Source organism: Chiloscyllium plagiosum, chromosome 39, assembly GCF_004010195.1.
Source record: "Chiloscyllium plagiosum isolate BGI_BamShark_2017 chromosome 39, ASM401019v2, whole genome shotgun sequence".
NCBI classification, from domain to species: Eukaryota; Metazoa; Chordata; class Chondrichthyes; order Orectolobiformes; family Hemiscylliidae; genus Chiloscyllium; species Chiloscyllium plagiosum.
The window spans coordinates 17,548,166-17,565,806 of record NC_057748.1 but is presented as its reverse complement, the minus strand read 5'-3'; the positions used below and the strand labels follow the sequence as shown (position 1 = coordinate 17,565,806).

The window sequence follows — 17,641 nt, the reverse complement described above, 5'->3', positions numbered from 1 at the left end:
TTCCCCCTCCCCCCACCTTTTATCTCAGCCCGCTTGGCACACCAGCCTCATTCCTAAAGAAGGGCTTATGCCCGAAACGTCAATTCTCCTGTTCCTCGGATGCTGCCTGGAGTGCTGTTGTGGACCAGATTGGTGCCAATTGCATGGGGTTCAATCCCTACTCAGTGTTGGATGGATTTGGGTCCTGCTTCCTTTCCCTACTGATAGTAAAGGTTATTATTTGTGTACAGAACCATCTTCAGGTACAGAACAGAAATAACAGTTTTATATTGCCTCTCCCCATCCCACAAACAGAATTTCATCCGCCATGTCTCAGTCCACTTCACCAGCGGTAGGACTCTTGAGGTCTCCCTTACCATCTTCCTCACTGTTTATAACATTCCCAAGCTTTGCATCAGCTGCAAACATTGATATTATGCCATTTATACCCAAGAACAAGTCACTAACATACATCATAAGGAATAATTGTTCTCACACTGACCTCTAGAGGATAGCACTGTATACTTCCCTTCAGATTACACACTGCTGCAATTTTATAATCACTGTCAGCATTTATAATCCAATGGACTTTAATTATACCAAAAGGCGATTTGATATTCCACAATAAGGTAAGAACGTTAACATTAGGGAACAGGATTGATCCCTTCCACCCAAAGACACTGCCCAAGCATTGATTTGGGTTGTTGGTAGTTTGCACTTTATTTTTCTGCCTTGGCTTTGTATCTTTCAAATTCAGATGTGTCCTGACATTCATAGCCTTTTTTGTGGGTGGTTGGGAGGGGGGAAATTCCAGATTCCAACTTGGCACAACTTAGATCCTCAACTTGTTTCTTTCAGCCAAGTAATTAGTAAATTAGATGAGAATTTATGGTCCATGAAGAGACTGCAGGGAATTATAGATCATACGGTCAAATCGGGTTTAGCATGATACAGTACAATTGGAGACCAATCAGGCCATTGAGCTTGCTTGGTTCTTTGAAAGAGCTACCCAATTAGTCCAGTTTCTCTCTCATATAGCAAAGTCCCAATGTATTACATCTGAATAATTCAAGGGGAATAAAAATATGGGATTCTAGCTAAAACTATACAATAATCAGACCTCATCTAGAATATTGTGAAGAGTTTTGCCTCCTTTACCTAAGGAAAGATATATTGGTAGTGAAAGCAGTTCAGAGAAAGTTCTGTCGGTTGGTCTCTGGTATAGAGAGATTTTCTAATGAGGATAGATCGAGTGAGGGGAGGTGATTGTCTCGTGATATTATTGCTACACTATTAATCCAGAGACCTGAGTTCAAACCCTGCCATGATAGATGGTAAAACTTGAATTCAGGAATCCATTGGTGATTGTCTGGAAAAGCCTACCTAATTCACTAATGTCCTTTAGGGAAGGAAAATACCATCCTTACCTGGTCTGGCCTACATGTGACTCCAGACCCACAGCAACGTGGTTAACTCTTAACAGCCCTCTGGGCAACTGGGATGGGCAATAAATGCTGGCGCAGCCAGTGATGCCCTCATCCTGTAAATGAATTTTAAAAAGTTCAGCCTGCACTCAGTGGAGTGAGAAGCAACCTTATTGAAAGGTAAGATTCTTAGGAGGTTTGACAGGGTAGATGTAGAGAGCTTGTTTCCCCTTGTAGGAGTCCAGGACTACAGGGCATTTCAGAATAATGGATTACCTAGTTAGGACAGAGACAAGAAGGAATTGCTTCTCTCAGAGGGTTGTGAATCTGCAGAAAGCTATGACATCTGGGTCATTATATCTCTGTCTTCAATACACTTAAAGATTTTTAATCAAACAGGGAGTCAAGGATTATAGGGAAAAGGCAAGAAAGTAGAGTTCAAGATTATCAGATCAACCATCATCTCATTGAATGACAGAGCAGATTCGATGAGCCAACTGGCATATTTCTGCTCTTAGGTCTTATACAAACTAAGGTTTTGGCAAAAGTGTTACTCATTCCTGCCATCAGGATCAGAAATTCAACAGAAGGATACCTGAAATAAGGTGAATTTCTGGACCAGTTGAACTCATCCAGCTAGGCTGTCTCAACAAATCAGGATTGGAGTTAGGCCTTGCTGGAGCTCAATTAAACCATGGTTAGAAGTGCAGCTGATTGGAGACAAATTGAAGTTAATGCAGTAAGGGGAAAACAGTGGTGAGAAATGAAAAGCAGACATTGCAAAGGAGTTGGAGACTCTGAGTTTTGTGAAGGATGAGAAGAACAATCTGACAATCAGGCACCCTCTCCATCATGTATACATCTAGAGCTGGAAATGTGTTGCTGGAAAAGCACAGCAAGTCAGGCAGCATCCAGGGAACAGGAGAATCGACGTTTCGGGCATAAGCCCTTCTTCTGATCTCCAGCATCTGCAGACCTCACTTTCTCCTCAAAGATGTATACATCTAGAGACTGATGATAAGATACACAGTCTCGCACTTATCCAAAGGCAGCACAACATATAGAAAAAGATTACATCAATCTTCCACATCTAATTCCTGAAGATTTACTGTCTGAGGTCAGGCCATGGTAAAGTATGAACAAACTGAAAAATATACTTTTTTCCCATATTCACTGTATTTTTGTGTTTTCAGAAGTAAAGCAGGTTTGTGGGCAACTCAGGTTACATAGGGACTACTTCAAAGCTCTAAGTGCACCAATCCATTTGGATTCAACTTATTGCAGTTTTACTATCCCCGCTATTAAATCTGGTTCCACCACACTTTCAGAACCTGGTGACTCAGGCAATAAGTCCATACCCCATCCATACAAATCTCTTATTCTTTTGACTATCACAATAAATCTCACCTGCTCCATCATTTTAAGACTTTTTTGAACATCCTTCCTAGGATTCAGTGCAGACACTCCCTAACTCAGCAGAACCATGATTCACTAAAATTCTTTTCTTTGGCGCTCGCTACTTCTATTTATAAAGCCTAGCAGCCTACTTTGCTTTTAGCAACCTCCTCAGTTTACCCAGTCGACTTTAAAATGCACATAAGGCCCAGGTCCTTCTGATCACTGCTCTCTGTGCCCTCTCTCCCACCAACTTCCAGAGTTTCTCTCCAACTGACAACCCAGAATACCATGATTCACTGGTCACAGAGGAAGTGGAGGACAAGGGTCGAGAGTGCGGTGCTGGAAAATCACAACAGGTCACGCAGCATCCGAGGAGCAGGAGAATCAACGTTTCGGGCACAAGCCTTTCATCAGGAAGGGAATGTGGTGGGGGACAGGGGCGGGAGGAGAAGGGTGGAATGGGGTTGAAGCCAGGTTCTCCCACGTGGTACACCCCCCCACCCCAAACGAGACCTTGTTGGCTAATTCTGACCCGACCCCACCCATTACCCACGCTCGGTATAAGTGTGTCCCCCTCCCTCACATACCCACGCCGGCCTGCTTCCGACAGAAGATCAGATCTGGATGATGCTTCGCCATTTTTCATTCCAACCGCCACACACACACACACACAGCCGCCAGGAGGCACTTCCGCTCAACCTTTGACCCCCCCCAACCCCAGCAGATTTTGTTTTAAAACGAAACTTCAGTGCAACCGTCCGGAGCTTTATTCCATTGGAATTCAACAGCAGTCCAAAGAAAAATCCAACCATAAAATTTTAAAAGACGGTGAGGACTTGGACGGTGTGGCCAATCGTCACTTCCGGTAGGACATACAAGGATAATATTTCAACAAAACCCAATCGTGGAGTTGACTCAGAGAAAATATCGCCATGGTATCATTTTGCTTTTGTGATCTGTTTATTTCAACGAGGTGTGTGTTTTCGTTTGTGGTGAAGAAGGATCAGCGATGTTTGTGACTGAGCGGTTAGGACCTGTAGCGGTCGTTTATAAGGGCGGCTCTGTGACGTCATTACGCAGCGACATCTTTGTCAGTGAACAAAATGGCGGCGCGCGTCCTGTTTGTCCGCGGGCACCAGGTAACGACAGCGCGGCCTTTCCCGTAACCCGGGGCGGGGAGGCGGTGGCCGCTTGTGGCGGGGGGTTGCACACTGAGTCGTCTCCACCGTTGCCTCAAAATAAACAGAAAAAAAAACACCTCAGGCCCGACGCCGCGATTCGTAACCGTGGCTTCATCCCCATGGCAACAAGTTCATTTGCCGGGTACACTCCGCTTGGGATTTTATTGAGGGGGGAGCGGCGGTGAAAAGAGAGTTGAACATTTTAAGTTTCGAACTAAGTAAAGGGAGAGCGGAGGGCAGGGTTTAAGGGCAGCAATCTGCTTCTGGGGCGCCAAGGTGACGGCAAGGTGACCCCGGCCCTGCTCCAATCTGCCGCAGCTTTTAAATGTAGTCACTATTAAACTCTCTCCTATCAACTCCATGTCTCGTTTAAAGCCGTTTCGTAAGCTTCATTTGGATTTTTAAAATCAAACTATAACTGTAAAGAAACCCTGAAAGAGCACAGCACGTTCTTGTATAAAATTGACATTGACGAATCTCTTATGTAACGGGGTTTTCAAGAAACGCAATGAAACTTTTATTTTCCAAAATGGGATAAGTACTGAAAACATTCTCGTGGGGCTGGCTGGAGTACTGTTCAAAATGAGGCGATTTGCTTAAATGGTCTCATTGAGTGTAATGCCTGCATGGTTGCCAGTTCATCAATTTTTGGGCACATTGATGCTTTGGGTAGCATCCCTGTTATAGGAATTGGCCGTGCTAAATTGCCCACAGTGTTAGGTGAAAGGTAGGTAAAAACAATGACTGCAGATGCTGGAAACCAGAGTCTAGATTAGAATGGTGCTGGAAAAGCACAGCAGTTCAGGCAGCATCCGTGGAGCAGTAAAATCGATGTTTCAGGCAAAAGCTCTTCATCAGGCATACAGGCAGAGAGCCTGAAGGGTAAATGTAGGGGAAGGGGTCTGGATGGGTTGCTCTTCAGAAGGTCGGTGTGGACTTGTTGGGCTGAAGGGCCTGTTTACACACTGTAAGTAATCTAACTAAAGAAAGATGTCAAGGTGGCTGAATCTGCCCAATGTATTGCACAGAACAGATTGAGTACATGTATAAATCTGGATAGATAAATCTCTTCACTTAGAAGACAACTCATGATTTTATTTAATTCAAATGGTGTGGCTAATATTCAGTAGACTACTATTAAATTTCCATCTCTATCTTTTTGCAAGGTGGTGAGTCATTTTCTTGAGCTACTGCAGTTTGTGTGGGTTTAGGTATGTCTACTGTCCTACCAGGGAGGAAGTACTAGGATTCCGATCCAGTAACAGTGAAGGAACGTGATAAAGTTCCAAGGCAGGAGTGTATGTGCCTGGAGAGAAATGTACAAGTAGAAATGTTCCCATATATATGCTGTCTTTGACAGTTGTAGAAGGCTTGGTGAGTTACTGCAATGCATCTTGTCAGTGGGTTGCTGCCACTATGCATCGATGGGCAAGAATTTTGAAGGTGATGGATGCCAGTTGAACAGGGCTGCTCTGTTACAGATAGCATGGAGCTGGTTGAGTATTGTTGAAGCCACATCCATCTGTGCAAGTGGGGAGTATTCCAATAGATTTGTGATGTTGTCTTGTAAATAATGGGCAGGCTTTGATTGTGAATGTCTTTGGATAGATGAGTATAATAGTATAATGACTTGATAGAATGCTATTTGTGTGGATAGTAGAATTTTTCTTCCTTTTTATAGACCTTTTTTATTTAAAATTATTCCTTTATTTACTGATTTTCCTTCCTCCATGGACTTTTAAAATCAAGCGAGATTGTGGATTATTGGGATACAGCCACTCATTGTGTAATGCTTTTGAAAATACACTTGGTGCAACTTGTTGGCAAGAAAGCTTAAGGCCTACAATATTTACCTTCACTCTGATTAGCTCCCATTTCACTCATGGTGCAAAACCTTAATGCACTGGTAAGGTACTAGGGAGTGTTGCTGAACAAAGAGACCTTGGAGTGCCGGCTTATAGCTCCTTGAAAGTGGAGTCACAGGTAGATAGGATAGTGAAGAAGGCGTTTAGTATGCTTTCCTTTATTGGTCAGAGTATTGAGTACAGGAGTTGGGAGGTCATGTTGTGGCTGTACAGGATATTGGTGTGGCAACTCTTGTAATATTGCGTGCAATTCTGGTCTCCTTCCTATCGGAAAGGTATTGCGAAACTTGAAAGGGTTCAGAAAAGATTTACAAGAACGTTTCCAGGGTTGGAGGATTTGAGCTACAGGGAGAGATTGAATAGGCTATGGCTGTTTTCCCTGGAGCGTCGGAGACTGAGGGGGTAACCTTGTAGAGGTTTATAAAATTGAGGGGCATTGATGGGATAAATAGACAAACTCTTTTCCCTGGAGGAGGGGGCGGGGGTCCAGAACTAGAGGGCATAGGTTTAGCTTGAGAGGGGAAAGATATAAAAGAGACCTAAGGGGCAACATTTTCACGCAGAGGGTGGTACGTGTATGGAATGAGCTGTCAGATGAAGTGGTAGAGGCTGGTACAATTGCAACATTTAAAAGGCATTTGGATGGGTATATGAGTAGGAAGGGTTTGGAGGGAAATGGGCCGGATGCTGGCAGGTGGGACTAGATTGGATTGGGACATCTGGTCGGCATGGTTGAGTTGGACCGAAGGGTCTGTTTCCATGCTGTACATCTCGATGACTATGACTCTTTAGCAAAGGGCATTTGACTAAAAGCCATGGTTTTTCTTTTGCAAATGTAATATATCATTTACTTTGTGGTTGAAAAAGTTGGCAAAATTTCTAAATTGCACATGAGATTGAACATTAACAAGTCAGGTGATATCAAGGACAGAGGCCAATGTGAGGTCTCTTACTTTTGCTCTCTTATGAGTGAGAGTACCACTTTAATATGATTTCTTTAGATGTAATTATTGTGTTCGAACTAATCCAAATATGTGCATTTTTTTAAAAAAGTGGTTATCCGAAAGCAGATTTTGAAATGTTAGGTTCTCTGTAAACATCAATGCTCTTTGACATTTCTGTGATCCAGTAAATTGCCATTGTTTCAGAACCTGTTGTACTGATACAGTTATGAGTATTACCTTACACTGCCCTTGGTCCTTATTGCTAATGGAATAGTTTCACCAGCACTATGCACCATTTCACTCCTTGCTGAGTCTGTTGTAGCAGCATTGGGCCCTCTATGATTTCCTGCCTCGGGAAAAGGTTTCCATCAATCCTCTACATTCATTGTGACTCATTGAAGGAGTGTTGTATCCACCAGTGCTGAGCATCCTTTGTTAATCTGCCTAATTGGGTTCTGCCTATCAATCAATTAAGGTATAGCACTGAGTGTTGTATTGCTGTTTGGCCACCTTGACATCAAAGGATGCATCCCTGATATTCAGAGATGCGCATTCCACTCGGAAATTCCTCAGGGAATGTGTGATACTGGCAATAATGGCATTTATTGTCCATTCCAGTTGCTCTGAGGAGTTTTTGATTGACTACTGACTACACCATTCTATCATATTGGGGTGAGGCACGTGGGTGGCAGACTGAGGAAAGGAAAAGAGTCTTTGCTCAGAGGCAGGAACAAGCCAGTGAGAATTTTACGACAGTTTGATGGTTTTGTGATCATGTACCAGCTTTTAATGTTTTTTTAAGTGGAATTCTTATGATCAGACTGGTAAGAATGAGATTTGAACACATTCTCTTGAAATGTCTAAGCTTTAGATTGCTTATTCAGTGTGTAAATAAGCTGCTACTTGGGACTAAGGACCCAGGCTGATTTTGCCCCCCAGACCACAGCCCAGCATGCCAATTGTAATATTTTTGGAAATCCAAACATCTTAGATTGACTAATTCTCCTTCATCTAACCTGTTTCTTACCTACTCAAATATCTGATAAATTTGTCAGACATTATTTGTCCTCCTTGAATCCATATTCGCTCTGCTTGATTAGGTTCTGTTTCTAAATGCTGTGCTATTACATCCTTAATATTAATATTAACTAATCCTTAATCCAGATGTTAAGCTAACTGGCCTTTTTTTGTCGTCTTTTTTGAATCAGGGATTGTCTGGGATTCTTGGAAATGTATCAATGTATCCACCATCTCTATCTACTTTTAAAATCCCAGCTTGCAACATAACAGGTCCAAGTGACATGTTGATGTCTAGCTATATTAGTCCTTTCACTTTTTTTCCTTCTCCTCATCTCTTTCCCTCACATTAGCCTGTTAATGTTTAATATTTATGGAATGCAATTTGTGTCCTGCGCAGTGAAGATTGATGCAAAGTATTTATTCTCTGCCAGCTCCTCTACTTCAATATTATTTCCCCAGCCTATGTTTTACTTTGGCCGCTGTCTTCCTTATATATTTAAAGAAGCTTTTGCTCTTTGTTTTTATATTACTTGCTAGTTTCCCTTTTTTTGTCATCCTTTGGCTATTTAAAACTTTCCTACTCATTTGTCTTATGACTAATCTTTGCCGTGTGGAACTTTTTTTCAATTTGATAACTATATTAATTTGCTTGGTAAACTTCCTAGAATCCTCTTACCTCACGAGTACATACCTTTGCTGTGAGTTGTAAGCTATTTTCTCAAATAGTCTACCATTGTTCCTCATCTGTCTTTTCTGCTAAACTCCTTTCCCAGTTTACTCCAGCCAATTCTGACCTCATCCATATGTAATTACCGCTATTTAAGCTCAGCACAATTGTTTTCAATCCAAATTCCTGTCTCTCAAAACTGAATGATAAATTTTGTCTTGTTATGGTCACTGTTTCCTGGGGACTCCTGTGTTGCATATTACCAGATCCAAAATAGCCTGATCCCTGGTTGGATGCACAATGTCTTGTTCTGAAAAGCTGTTCTGGAATCTTTCCTTGTGGCTACATCTGCTAATTTGACTTTTCTATTCTGCATGAAGATTAACATCACCCTTTTGTTTTGTGTCCTAGAGCAGTGACTGATAGGAGACATTAAGATGACTCCCATCAGTGTCATCTTCCCCTTTTTTTTTGTTTCATACGTATACTCCTATTTGAATGAGTACTCTCATCTTTTGATTCTAGATCATTTCTTGCTATTATACTTATTCCATCACACACTAACAAAGCTACCTCACCATCCGACCGTCTCTGCCTGTCCTTTTAAACAGTCGCATATTCCTGAATATTTAGCTTCCAGCTTTGATCTCGTTGTAACCATGTCTCTGTAATAGCTATAAGATTTGACTCATTTATCTAGATTTGTATCGTTAATTCATTTATTTTGTCTGAATTCTGAGCACATTGAATTGAAGAGCAACCAATTTTGCATTTTTACAGCCCCCCCGCCACACCGCGCAACCCTATTTGCTGTTGTTTTTTACGTTTGTATACTGTTCCCTTCCAGTTCCACTCATGGTCTCATTGTAATTACCCTGCAGTGCCATCATATCCTGCTGATTTGTAAGTTTATGTATCCGCAGCCTCATGCCCAAAAGATAAATTTGTTTAAATCCACTTTACAGCTGAGTATTCAATTTACCAGGACACTGTCCTGCGCACCTTTCTAGTGCATACCATCCCACCAGAACCGTACTAGTGCCAGTGCGCAATGAACTGAAGCCCATTCCTACCATACCACTCTCTTAAGCCATGCATTTGAATCCTTTGCTTTATTTAGCCTGTCAGTTTGCCCATGGCAGAGGTAGTAATCTTGATTATTACATTGGCACTTCTGCTTTTTAGTTTAGCTCCTAACCTTTGTGGTGTTGCTCACGGGCCTGCATTTATTTACCCCAGGGTAAAAACAATGACTGCAGATGCTGGAAACCAGATTCTGGATTAGTGGTGCTGGAAGAGCACAGCAGTTCAGGCAGCATCCAAGGAGCAGCGAAATCGACGTTTCGGGCAAAAGCCCTTCATCAGGAATATTTCCTGATTGAAAATCACAGAATCCCTACAGTGTGGAAGCAGGCCGTTTGGCCTATCTCCCCTCTGAAGAGCATCCCACCCAGACCTAGCCCCCAGTGTCTGTAACCCTGCATTTCCTGTGGCCAATCCACTTAACCCCCACATCTTTGAACTGTGGGAGGATATTGGAGACCCAGGGGAAACCCACGCAGACACAGAAGGTGGTGGTGCGCTTCCTTCTTGAATCTCTGCAGTCCATGTGCTGTGGGTTGACCCATAATTCCTTACGGGAGTGAATACCAGGAGTTTGGCCCAGCGAACGTGAAGGAGCGATGATATATTTCCAGGTCAGGATGGTGACTGCCTTAGCGGGGATCTTGCAGGTGGTGGTGTTCCCATGTGTCTGCTGCTCTTGTTCTTTGACATGGAAGCGATCGTGGGCTTGGAAGGTGGTGTCCAAGGCTCTTTGGTGAATTTCTATAGTGCATCTTGTAGATGGTACACACTGCTGCTATTGAGTTTCTGTGCTGGAAGGAGTGGATGCCTTGGGCGTGGTGCAATCAAGCGGGATGCTTTGTCCTGAATAATATCAAGCTTCTTGAGTGGTTTGGATCTGTGCCCATCTAATGCAAGTGGGTAGTGTTCCATCACATTCATGACTTGTCATGTAGCTGGTGAACAGGCTCTGGGGAGTCAGGAAGGAAGTGACTTGCTGCACTTTTCCTAACCTCTGACCTCCATGGCTGGTACAGTTGCGATTCTGGTCAGTGGTAACTCTGAGGAAGTTGATAGCGGGGGATTCAGTGATGGTTGCACTTGGTTACATTTGTGTGGCCTTAATGTTACTTACTGCTTATCATCTCGACCCTATATATTGTCCACATCATTATGTACTTTGAACATGGACTGCTTCAGTATCTGAGGAATCATGAATGGTGCTGAACATTGTTCAATCATTGGCGAACATCTCCAGTTTTGACCTTATGATGGAGGGAGGATAATTGGCGAAGCAGCTAAAGATAGTTGGGCCTAGGAACTACCCTGCAGAGATATCCTGGAGCTGAGCTGACTGACCTCCAACACCAAAACCATCTTCCTATGTGCCAGGTATGACCCTAACCAACAAAAAGTTTGACCCTGCTTCCCATTGATTCCATTTTTCTTGGGTTCCTTCATGCAACACTTTGTTGAATGCAGCCTAATGTCAAGGGTTGTCACTCTCGCCTCACCTCTAGTGTTCAGCTGCTCTGTCCAAGTTTGAAACAAGGCTGTTGTGAGGTCAGGAGCTGAGTGGGCCTGGTGGAACCCAAACTGAGCATCATTGAGAAGATTATTGCTGAGCAGCTGCTGCTTGATTGCAGAGTGAAGGGACAACCCTTTGGAATAGAAATGAAGAGGAATTTCTTCAGCCAGAGGGTGGTTAATCTGTTGAACTCTTTGCTGCAGAAGGCTGTGTAGGCCAAGTCATTGAGTGTAGTAAGACAGGGAGAGGTTCTTTGATTAGTAAGAGGATCAAAGGTTACAGGGAGAAGGCACTTGAGAAGCATATCAACAATGATCAAATGGTGGAACAGACTCAATGGGCTGAATGGCCTCATTCTACTCTTGCATCTTATGGTATTGTAGTCTTGGTCACGCCTAAAGTGGGTAGTTATATAGGCTCCCATGGCACTGCTTAACTCGCTCACTTAATAATCAAGTTTCAACTGGTTTGAGTTAAGCTATTCTTTCAATGTACCTCTTGAAAATAAACTTGCTCAAAGGTCACACTGCAGATTTTATTTTAATGCCAATTACAAATTACAGACTAAACTAGGCTTGTACAAAATAAATATTTAAACCCATTCTTACTCCGCAAAAGTATGTGCTCAGTCCGAGGCTGAGCTGAATTTGGTAACATTCTTCTCCATAGCCCTGCTCAACTTTCTTTAAATTACAGTCCAGTTGTATTTTGAAGTTGCTGTAATATCTATTTCCAATGCTCCATCAGTCGATGCTCTTTAGATTACAGCATCACGCTGAGTATTAATTTCATTACATGAGTTTTGTTTTTGTTACACCCCTCGACCACAAAAAAACTGCTGTTCCCCACCTACTCCACCCAAAGAAACTTCAATAATTTTGGAAGCATTTAACAAATCTTTCTTCAATTGTCTCTCCTTTACCGATAGCAGCACAGCTTCTTTAGTGCTATTGGATAGGAAGGTCCCGAATTTTGACCGGGTGGTGATAAGGAGACTGTTACATTTCTAAGTCAGGACTGTGTGTAACCTGTAGGTGATGTTCCCTTGTATCTGCTTTCTTTGTCCCATCTAAATTTCCTGGTATGGAAGATGCTGTCGACAAAAAGAAAACTGTTTCCATCCATCTTTCAAGCAGAGCGTTCCAGATCTGGTCAATAATGATCTAGTTTCTCCACAAGTTGTTGAAAAGTATGTACCTGGACTTGGGCTGAGGACAGTGTCAAGCTTGGCTATTACTCTGTTGACGGTGGGACAGCTTGTCAACGCTCTGGAAAAAATTGTGGTCCTGCAGAACATTTGAAAGTTTTGTGCATAACGCTGCATTTACCAACTTGCTATAGTTTGTCTCTTGACAACTAAATATGCAGTTCTCAGAAGTTACTGGATTGTCAGTAAATTGGAATCTTGTTTTTTTCCCAACCCCCCCCCCCCCAGTTCAGGAATCCGAAACCTAACTGCTCCTATAGCTGAATCAGACCTGGGGCTGGGTAACGATTTTGTACTGTGTTCCCTTCCCAGATGCAGCCTCTTAAAGCTCAACCCCCATTCTGAATGTTGTTCCCACCCTATCTGACCTTGGCTTTTGACTTTCCTGCCACTTGATCTTTTATTTTTAAAAAAAAAGCAAAATATCGCGGATACCAGAAATTGGCACTTCAGTAGACCTGAGTAGGGGTGGCACAGTGGCTCAATGGTTAACATTGCTGCCTCTCAGCACCAGGGTTTGACTGTCTGTGTGGAGGTCTTCCTGTGTCTGCATGGGTTTCTGCTGGGTGCTCAGTTTTCCTCTCTCAGCCCAGAGATGTGTAGGTTAGATGGATTGGCTATGCTCAATTTCCCCATCGTGTGCAGGGTTATGTAAGTTAGGTGGATTAGCCATGGGGAAATCCAGGGTTACAAGGATAGGGTTGGGAGGGGTGCCTTTGGGTGGAATGCTCTTCAAAGGGTCAACATGGACTCCTTCGGCCAAATGGCCTGCTTTCTCATTGTAGGGATTCTGTGTTCTGGCAGCATCTATAGACAGAGAAAAAGTTATGTTTTAAGTCTGATGTGACTCTTCTTAGGAACCTTTTGTTTTTTACTGTTGCTTGTGTAGTGATATACTTGTTATCGTTTCATTGAAAATACAAAGCCTGTGTCTTGTTTGAAATTAAAGTTACCGTATTGTGTGTTTTTTTTTCACTTGCAGCTCGCCCTGGGCCATGGTGCCCGGAGGTACCATCTCTCTGCTCTGTGCAGACGAGCCAAAATAGCCATGAGCCGCTTTGAACCCCAGGAGTACATTGATTACAAGTTACTGCAGAAGAACCTTGACATCATTCGCAAAAGGTAAATGGAAAGGCTGTTCTGAGCTCTGTGGAGTGTACAGAACCTGCTACCACAGAGAGTAGTTTATAATCATTGTAGAATCCCTGCAGAGTGGAAGCAGGCCCATTCAGACAATCAGGTCCAAACTGACGCTCTAAAGAGCATCCCACCAAGATCCATACCCCTACCCTATCTCCATAACCCCACATTTCCTGTGGCTAACCCACCTATCTTGCATATCCCTGGATACTTCGTACAATTTAGATTAGATTCCATAGAGTGTGGAAACAGGCCCTACGGCCCAATAAGTCCACACCGCACCTCAGAAGAGAAACCCACCCAAACCCATTCCCCTACCCTATATTTACCTCTGACCAACACACCGACCACTGTTGGCAATTTAGCATGGCCAATTCACCTGACCTGCACATCTTTTTGGATTGTGGGGGGATACTGGAGCACCCGGAGGAAACCCATGCAGACACAGGGAGGATGTGCAAACTCCTCACAGACAGGCTAGAATCGAACCCAGGACCCTGGTATTGTGAGGTAGCAGTGCTAACCACTGAACCACCGTGCCGCCCAGTCCACTTAATGTGCACAACTTTGGGCTGTGGGAGGAAACCGAAGCACCCGGAGGAAACCCACACAGACGGAGAATGTGCAAGCTCCACACAGTTGCCAAAGGGAATCGAACCCAGATCCCTAGCAGTGTGAGGCAGCAGTGCTAATCACTGAGCCACTTTGTGACACAGTTGTAGTGTCCCTGCCTCTGAGCCAGGAGACCCAGTTTGAAGCAGTACCTGTTACAAGAAAGGTAACAACATCTCTGGACAAGTTGATTAGAAAATATCTGGAACGTTTTAAGGGATAGCTAGATAGGTACATGAGGCAAAAGTGAATAGAAAGTTATGTTGACGAGGTTATATGAAATCAGGATGTGAGATGATAGTCGTGGGACCTTGTGATCATTGACCAGTTGCGTCATAACTCTTGCGTTCCTAACAATACGGTTTTCCTCCAAGCAGAGAAGGCTGAGGGGAGGATCTGATTGAGGTGTACAAAGTTCTCAGGGGCACAGTTAGGGTAGGTACAGTCAGTTCTTCTATAATGTAATGGTTGTGTTCTTGTGCAACCCCGCATTCTAGCACAATCATGCTTTAGAAACAGAGCTTAGTGTTGGTGCTGTAATTGCGTTACAGCCAACACTTTTAAAAGTCCGCACTGTAGAAGCAGCGTCACCAATTTGTTAATCACGTCGCAGTGAATTTGCGTTGATGAAACGTGCGTTATAACAGATTGACCTGTACATAGAAACCTTCCCCCTTGGTGGAGGCGTCAGTAACCAAGGGGGCACAGTTTTACGCTAAGGAGCAGGAGCTTTAGAGTAAATTTTGAGGAAAAGTAATTTCACCCAGAGAGTTGTGGGTATCTGGAACTCATTGTCTGAAAGTGTGGCACAGGCAGGCCCCTCAAGATAATTAGCTGTTGAGATAAACACTCGTAATGCCATAGCATACAAATCTGAGACAATTGCTGGAAAATGGGGTTAGAATAGAGAGATATTTGCTGACTTGCATGGACATGATGGGCTGAAGGTCCTCTTTCTGTGCTGTCTAAACTCTGACTCTAATTGTCATAGCTAAACTTAGTCATTGACTGTGGGTGTTTACAGGATGTGAACCATGTTTAACAAAGATAATCTTTGCTTCCATACACTGAAATAATTCCTGGCCTTTGTAATTGGTCTCTGATTGTGTAGTTAATTAGGAATTTGTTTTTGAAAATAATACATTTCCATTGCATTATAATGCAAATGACCTTACTAACGTCTGGAAATGAACCTTTCAGCTCAGCGACCAAACCCACATCGAAAACCTCAACCTGAGCTACAAGTCTTCTCAAAACTCGCTAATGCAATTAACACTTATAATCATGTCAAGTAATTACACCAGTGATGGTGTAGACTGGGTAGTTTTCCTTTTAGATGACATAGGAAGTTGTAGTTCCATAGTATATCATAATTTTTTCAAAAAAGAACTGGGGATAATCATATGTTTCCACAAATATCCATGGATCAATTACATTTATTTACTTTTGCCTCCATACCAGGCTGGACAAACCATTGACTTTGTCAGAAAAGATTGTGTACAGTCACCTGGATGACCCTGTTAACCAGGAGATAGAACGTGGGAAGACTTACCTGCGCCTCCGACCTGACAGGGTAGCCATGCAGGATGCCACGGCTCAGATGGCCATGCTTCAGTTCATCAGCAGTGGGTTGCCGAGAGTTGCAGTGCCATCTACAATTCATTGTGATCACTTAATCGAAGCTCAGATTGGCGGAGATAAGGATTTGGCCAGAGCCAAGGTAATTTATTGGGTGCAGTGATAAAAGGGGTTTTGATGGTTGATGAAAAGTTACTTGAATGCATATATACTTTTACCACATTAGCATTCAACCTTACTGTTATGTGCAGTTCATAAGAGAACGTAGTCTATTCTGCCTGTTCCTGTTGTCTTCACATTGCTGTATGTCTGTTTCACACACAGACACAGAACAAACATCATGGCGCGGGTGCAGGATATTCAGCAGGTGCAAGGGGGTGAACCAGACATTTTAGTACCAAGACTGAAAAAGGGAAGACATTAAGGTTCTAAGTTCAGATTTTCAGGGGGTTTAAAAACTGGAGCTTGAATGTAGTCAACTTTGGTCCGGCACCAGGAACTATCCAGAGTAGAGATGGGAAATGGATAGGATCAATGTGTGGCTGGGAGCAGACTGTGGGTTAGATGGCTTCAGATTTTTGGGGCATTTGGACCAGAGTGGACAGAAAGTGCCTATTCAAACAGGATAGGTTGTATTTCAACAGAATTGGGACTAAAGGCATTTCAATGGGTATGTGAGTAAGAAGGGCTGAGAGGGAAATGGGTCAAACACTGGCCAGTGGGTCCAGATTAATTTAGAATATCTGGTCGGCATGGACGAGTTGTTTTCATGGGTCTGTTTTCATGTTGTACATCTCTATGATACTATGACCTAGCTGGTGAGGGATGCTGCAAGGTTGCAGGTGGGAGCAGGAGAGGTGACATAAAAATTGTGAGGGGGAAAATGTGAGGGCATGGGGAGTAGAAGGAAGGCACGTGGGGAGGGTAATGGCTGGGAAGGGTGGCAGTGGAAGAGAGAGGAAGTTGGCAAAGGGTGGGATTGAGAGGATTCAAGGGAAAGAACAGAGTCTGGAGGTGGCAGAAATGGCAGGGTCCAAGGCAGCAGCCCTGTGGTGGGTAGAGAGGAGCAGAGGGAGATTGCATGGCATAGAGGATGGCTGCGGAGTGCAGTGGGAGACCAGTCAAGGCTACACCAAGGGAAAGGAAATCCGAGGATAATGGCGGGGTTTGGGAATGAATGAGGGAGGCCACAAAGGAAGAGGGAGCAATGGATGGCCTTAGGGTGGGGCACAGTTTCAGCCACCATGTAGTGGAGTGGTGGAGAACAGGGAGTCCACAAGGGTCAACAAGATGGAGGCTGTGGACAGGGTGGGTGTGAAAGGCCACAAGGAGTATGTGAGAGGGGCTGAGGAAGTTGGGGTGGGGAAGGAAGGAAAAGAGGCTGAATGGTCAGGAGAGAGAGAGAGAGAGATCAGCTGCAAGTGGGGACAGGGAGGCTGCAAAGAGTGGGTTTAATTCTGTTAAAAAATAAATAATAACCAGGAGCCAGGAATCTTGCAATCATTGAAGTAATGTATTTCTTGCAAACAAATGTGGACTCTCTAACTTAGCTTTATTATGTTCAGGAGCTACCATCTCGGGAAAATTATAGTAATTGTAATGAACCTTGAGAGGATGCAGAGGACACTTAGTTTAAAGGTCGTTTTTTTGTGGGGGAATGTGTGGAAATTGTAGTTACAAAGTTTGACTTGAAAAGTGATGTGGTGGTTCTTGTAGGTTGAGACTTGAGTATTAGGGGAGGTGTTAGAATGGTATGCCAGATTATGATAGGGTAAACAAAGAAAAAGCTCTGAAAGATGAGCAAACAGAGACTTAAGTTTTTTGACAAGGAATGCAGGAGGAGTGAATTTTTTGTTTTAAATGACAAGTGGTAATGGAGTGGAATTCAATGCCCACAAGGGTGGTGGAAACAGAAACGATTAGTGTTTTCAAAAGGAGATTGGGCAGTCACGTGAGGGAAGTAAACTAGCAGGGCTATGGGGATCACCTGGGACGGACTGGATAGTTCGACAGGAACCTGACGCACACTCAAT

The 17,641-nt window shown here is 43.5% G+C and overlaps 2 protein-coding genes across 2 annotated transcripts in view; one reads left to right on the top strand and one right to left on the bottom strand.

Annotated features, from left to right (window-relative positions):
- Positions 1-3,840, bottom strand: part of phf5a (PHD finger protein 5A) — a 42,873-nt gene extending 39,033 nt beyond the window's left edge. Inside the window, exon 1 of the mRNA XM_043679884.1 lies at positions 3,389-3,840. Within this exon, the coding sequence (XP_043535819.1) occupies positions 3,389-3,440 (52 nt within the window). The 5' untranslated portion in view covers positions 3,441-3,840. The remainder of the gene's footprint in view (positions 1-3,388) is intronic.
- The window catches only part of aco2 (aconitase 2, mitochondrial), a 54,069-nt gene continuing 40,263 nt past the window's right edge, over positions 3,836-17,641 (top strand). The window contains exons 1-3 of the mRNA XM_043679883.1: positions 3,836-3,940; positions 13,261-13,400; positions 15,492-15,750. Of these exons, the coding sequence (XP_043535818.1) occupies positions 3,905-3,940; positions 13,261-13,400; positions 15,492-15,750 (435 nt within the window). The 5' untranslated portion in view covers positions 3,836-3,904. The remainder of the gene's footprint in view (positions 3,941-13,260; positions 13,401-15,491; positions 15,751-17,641) is intronic.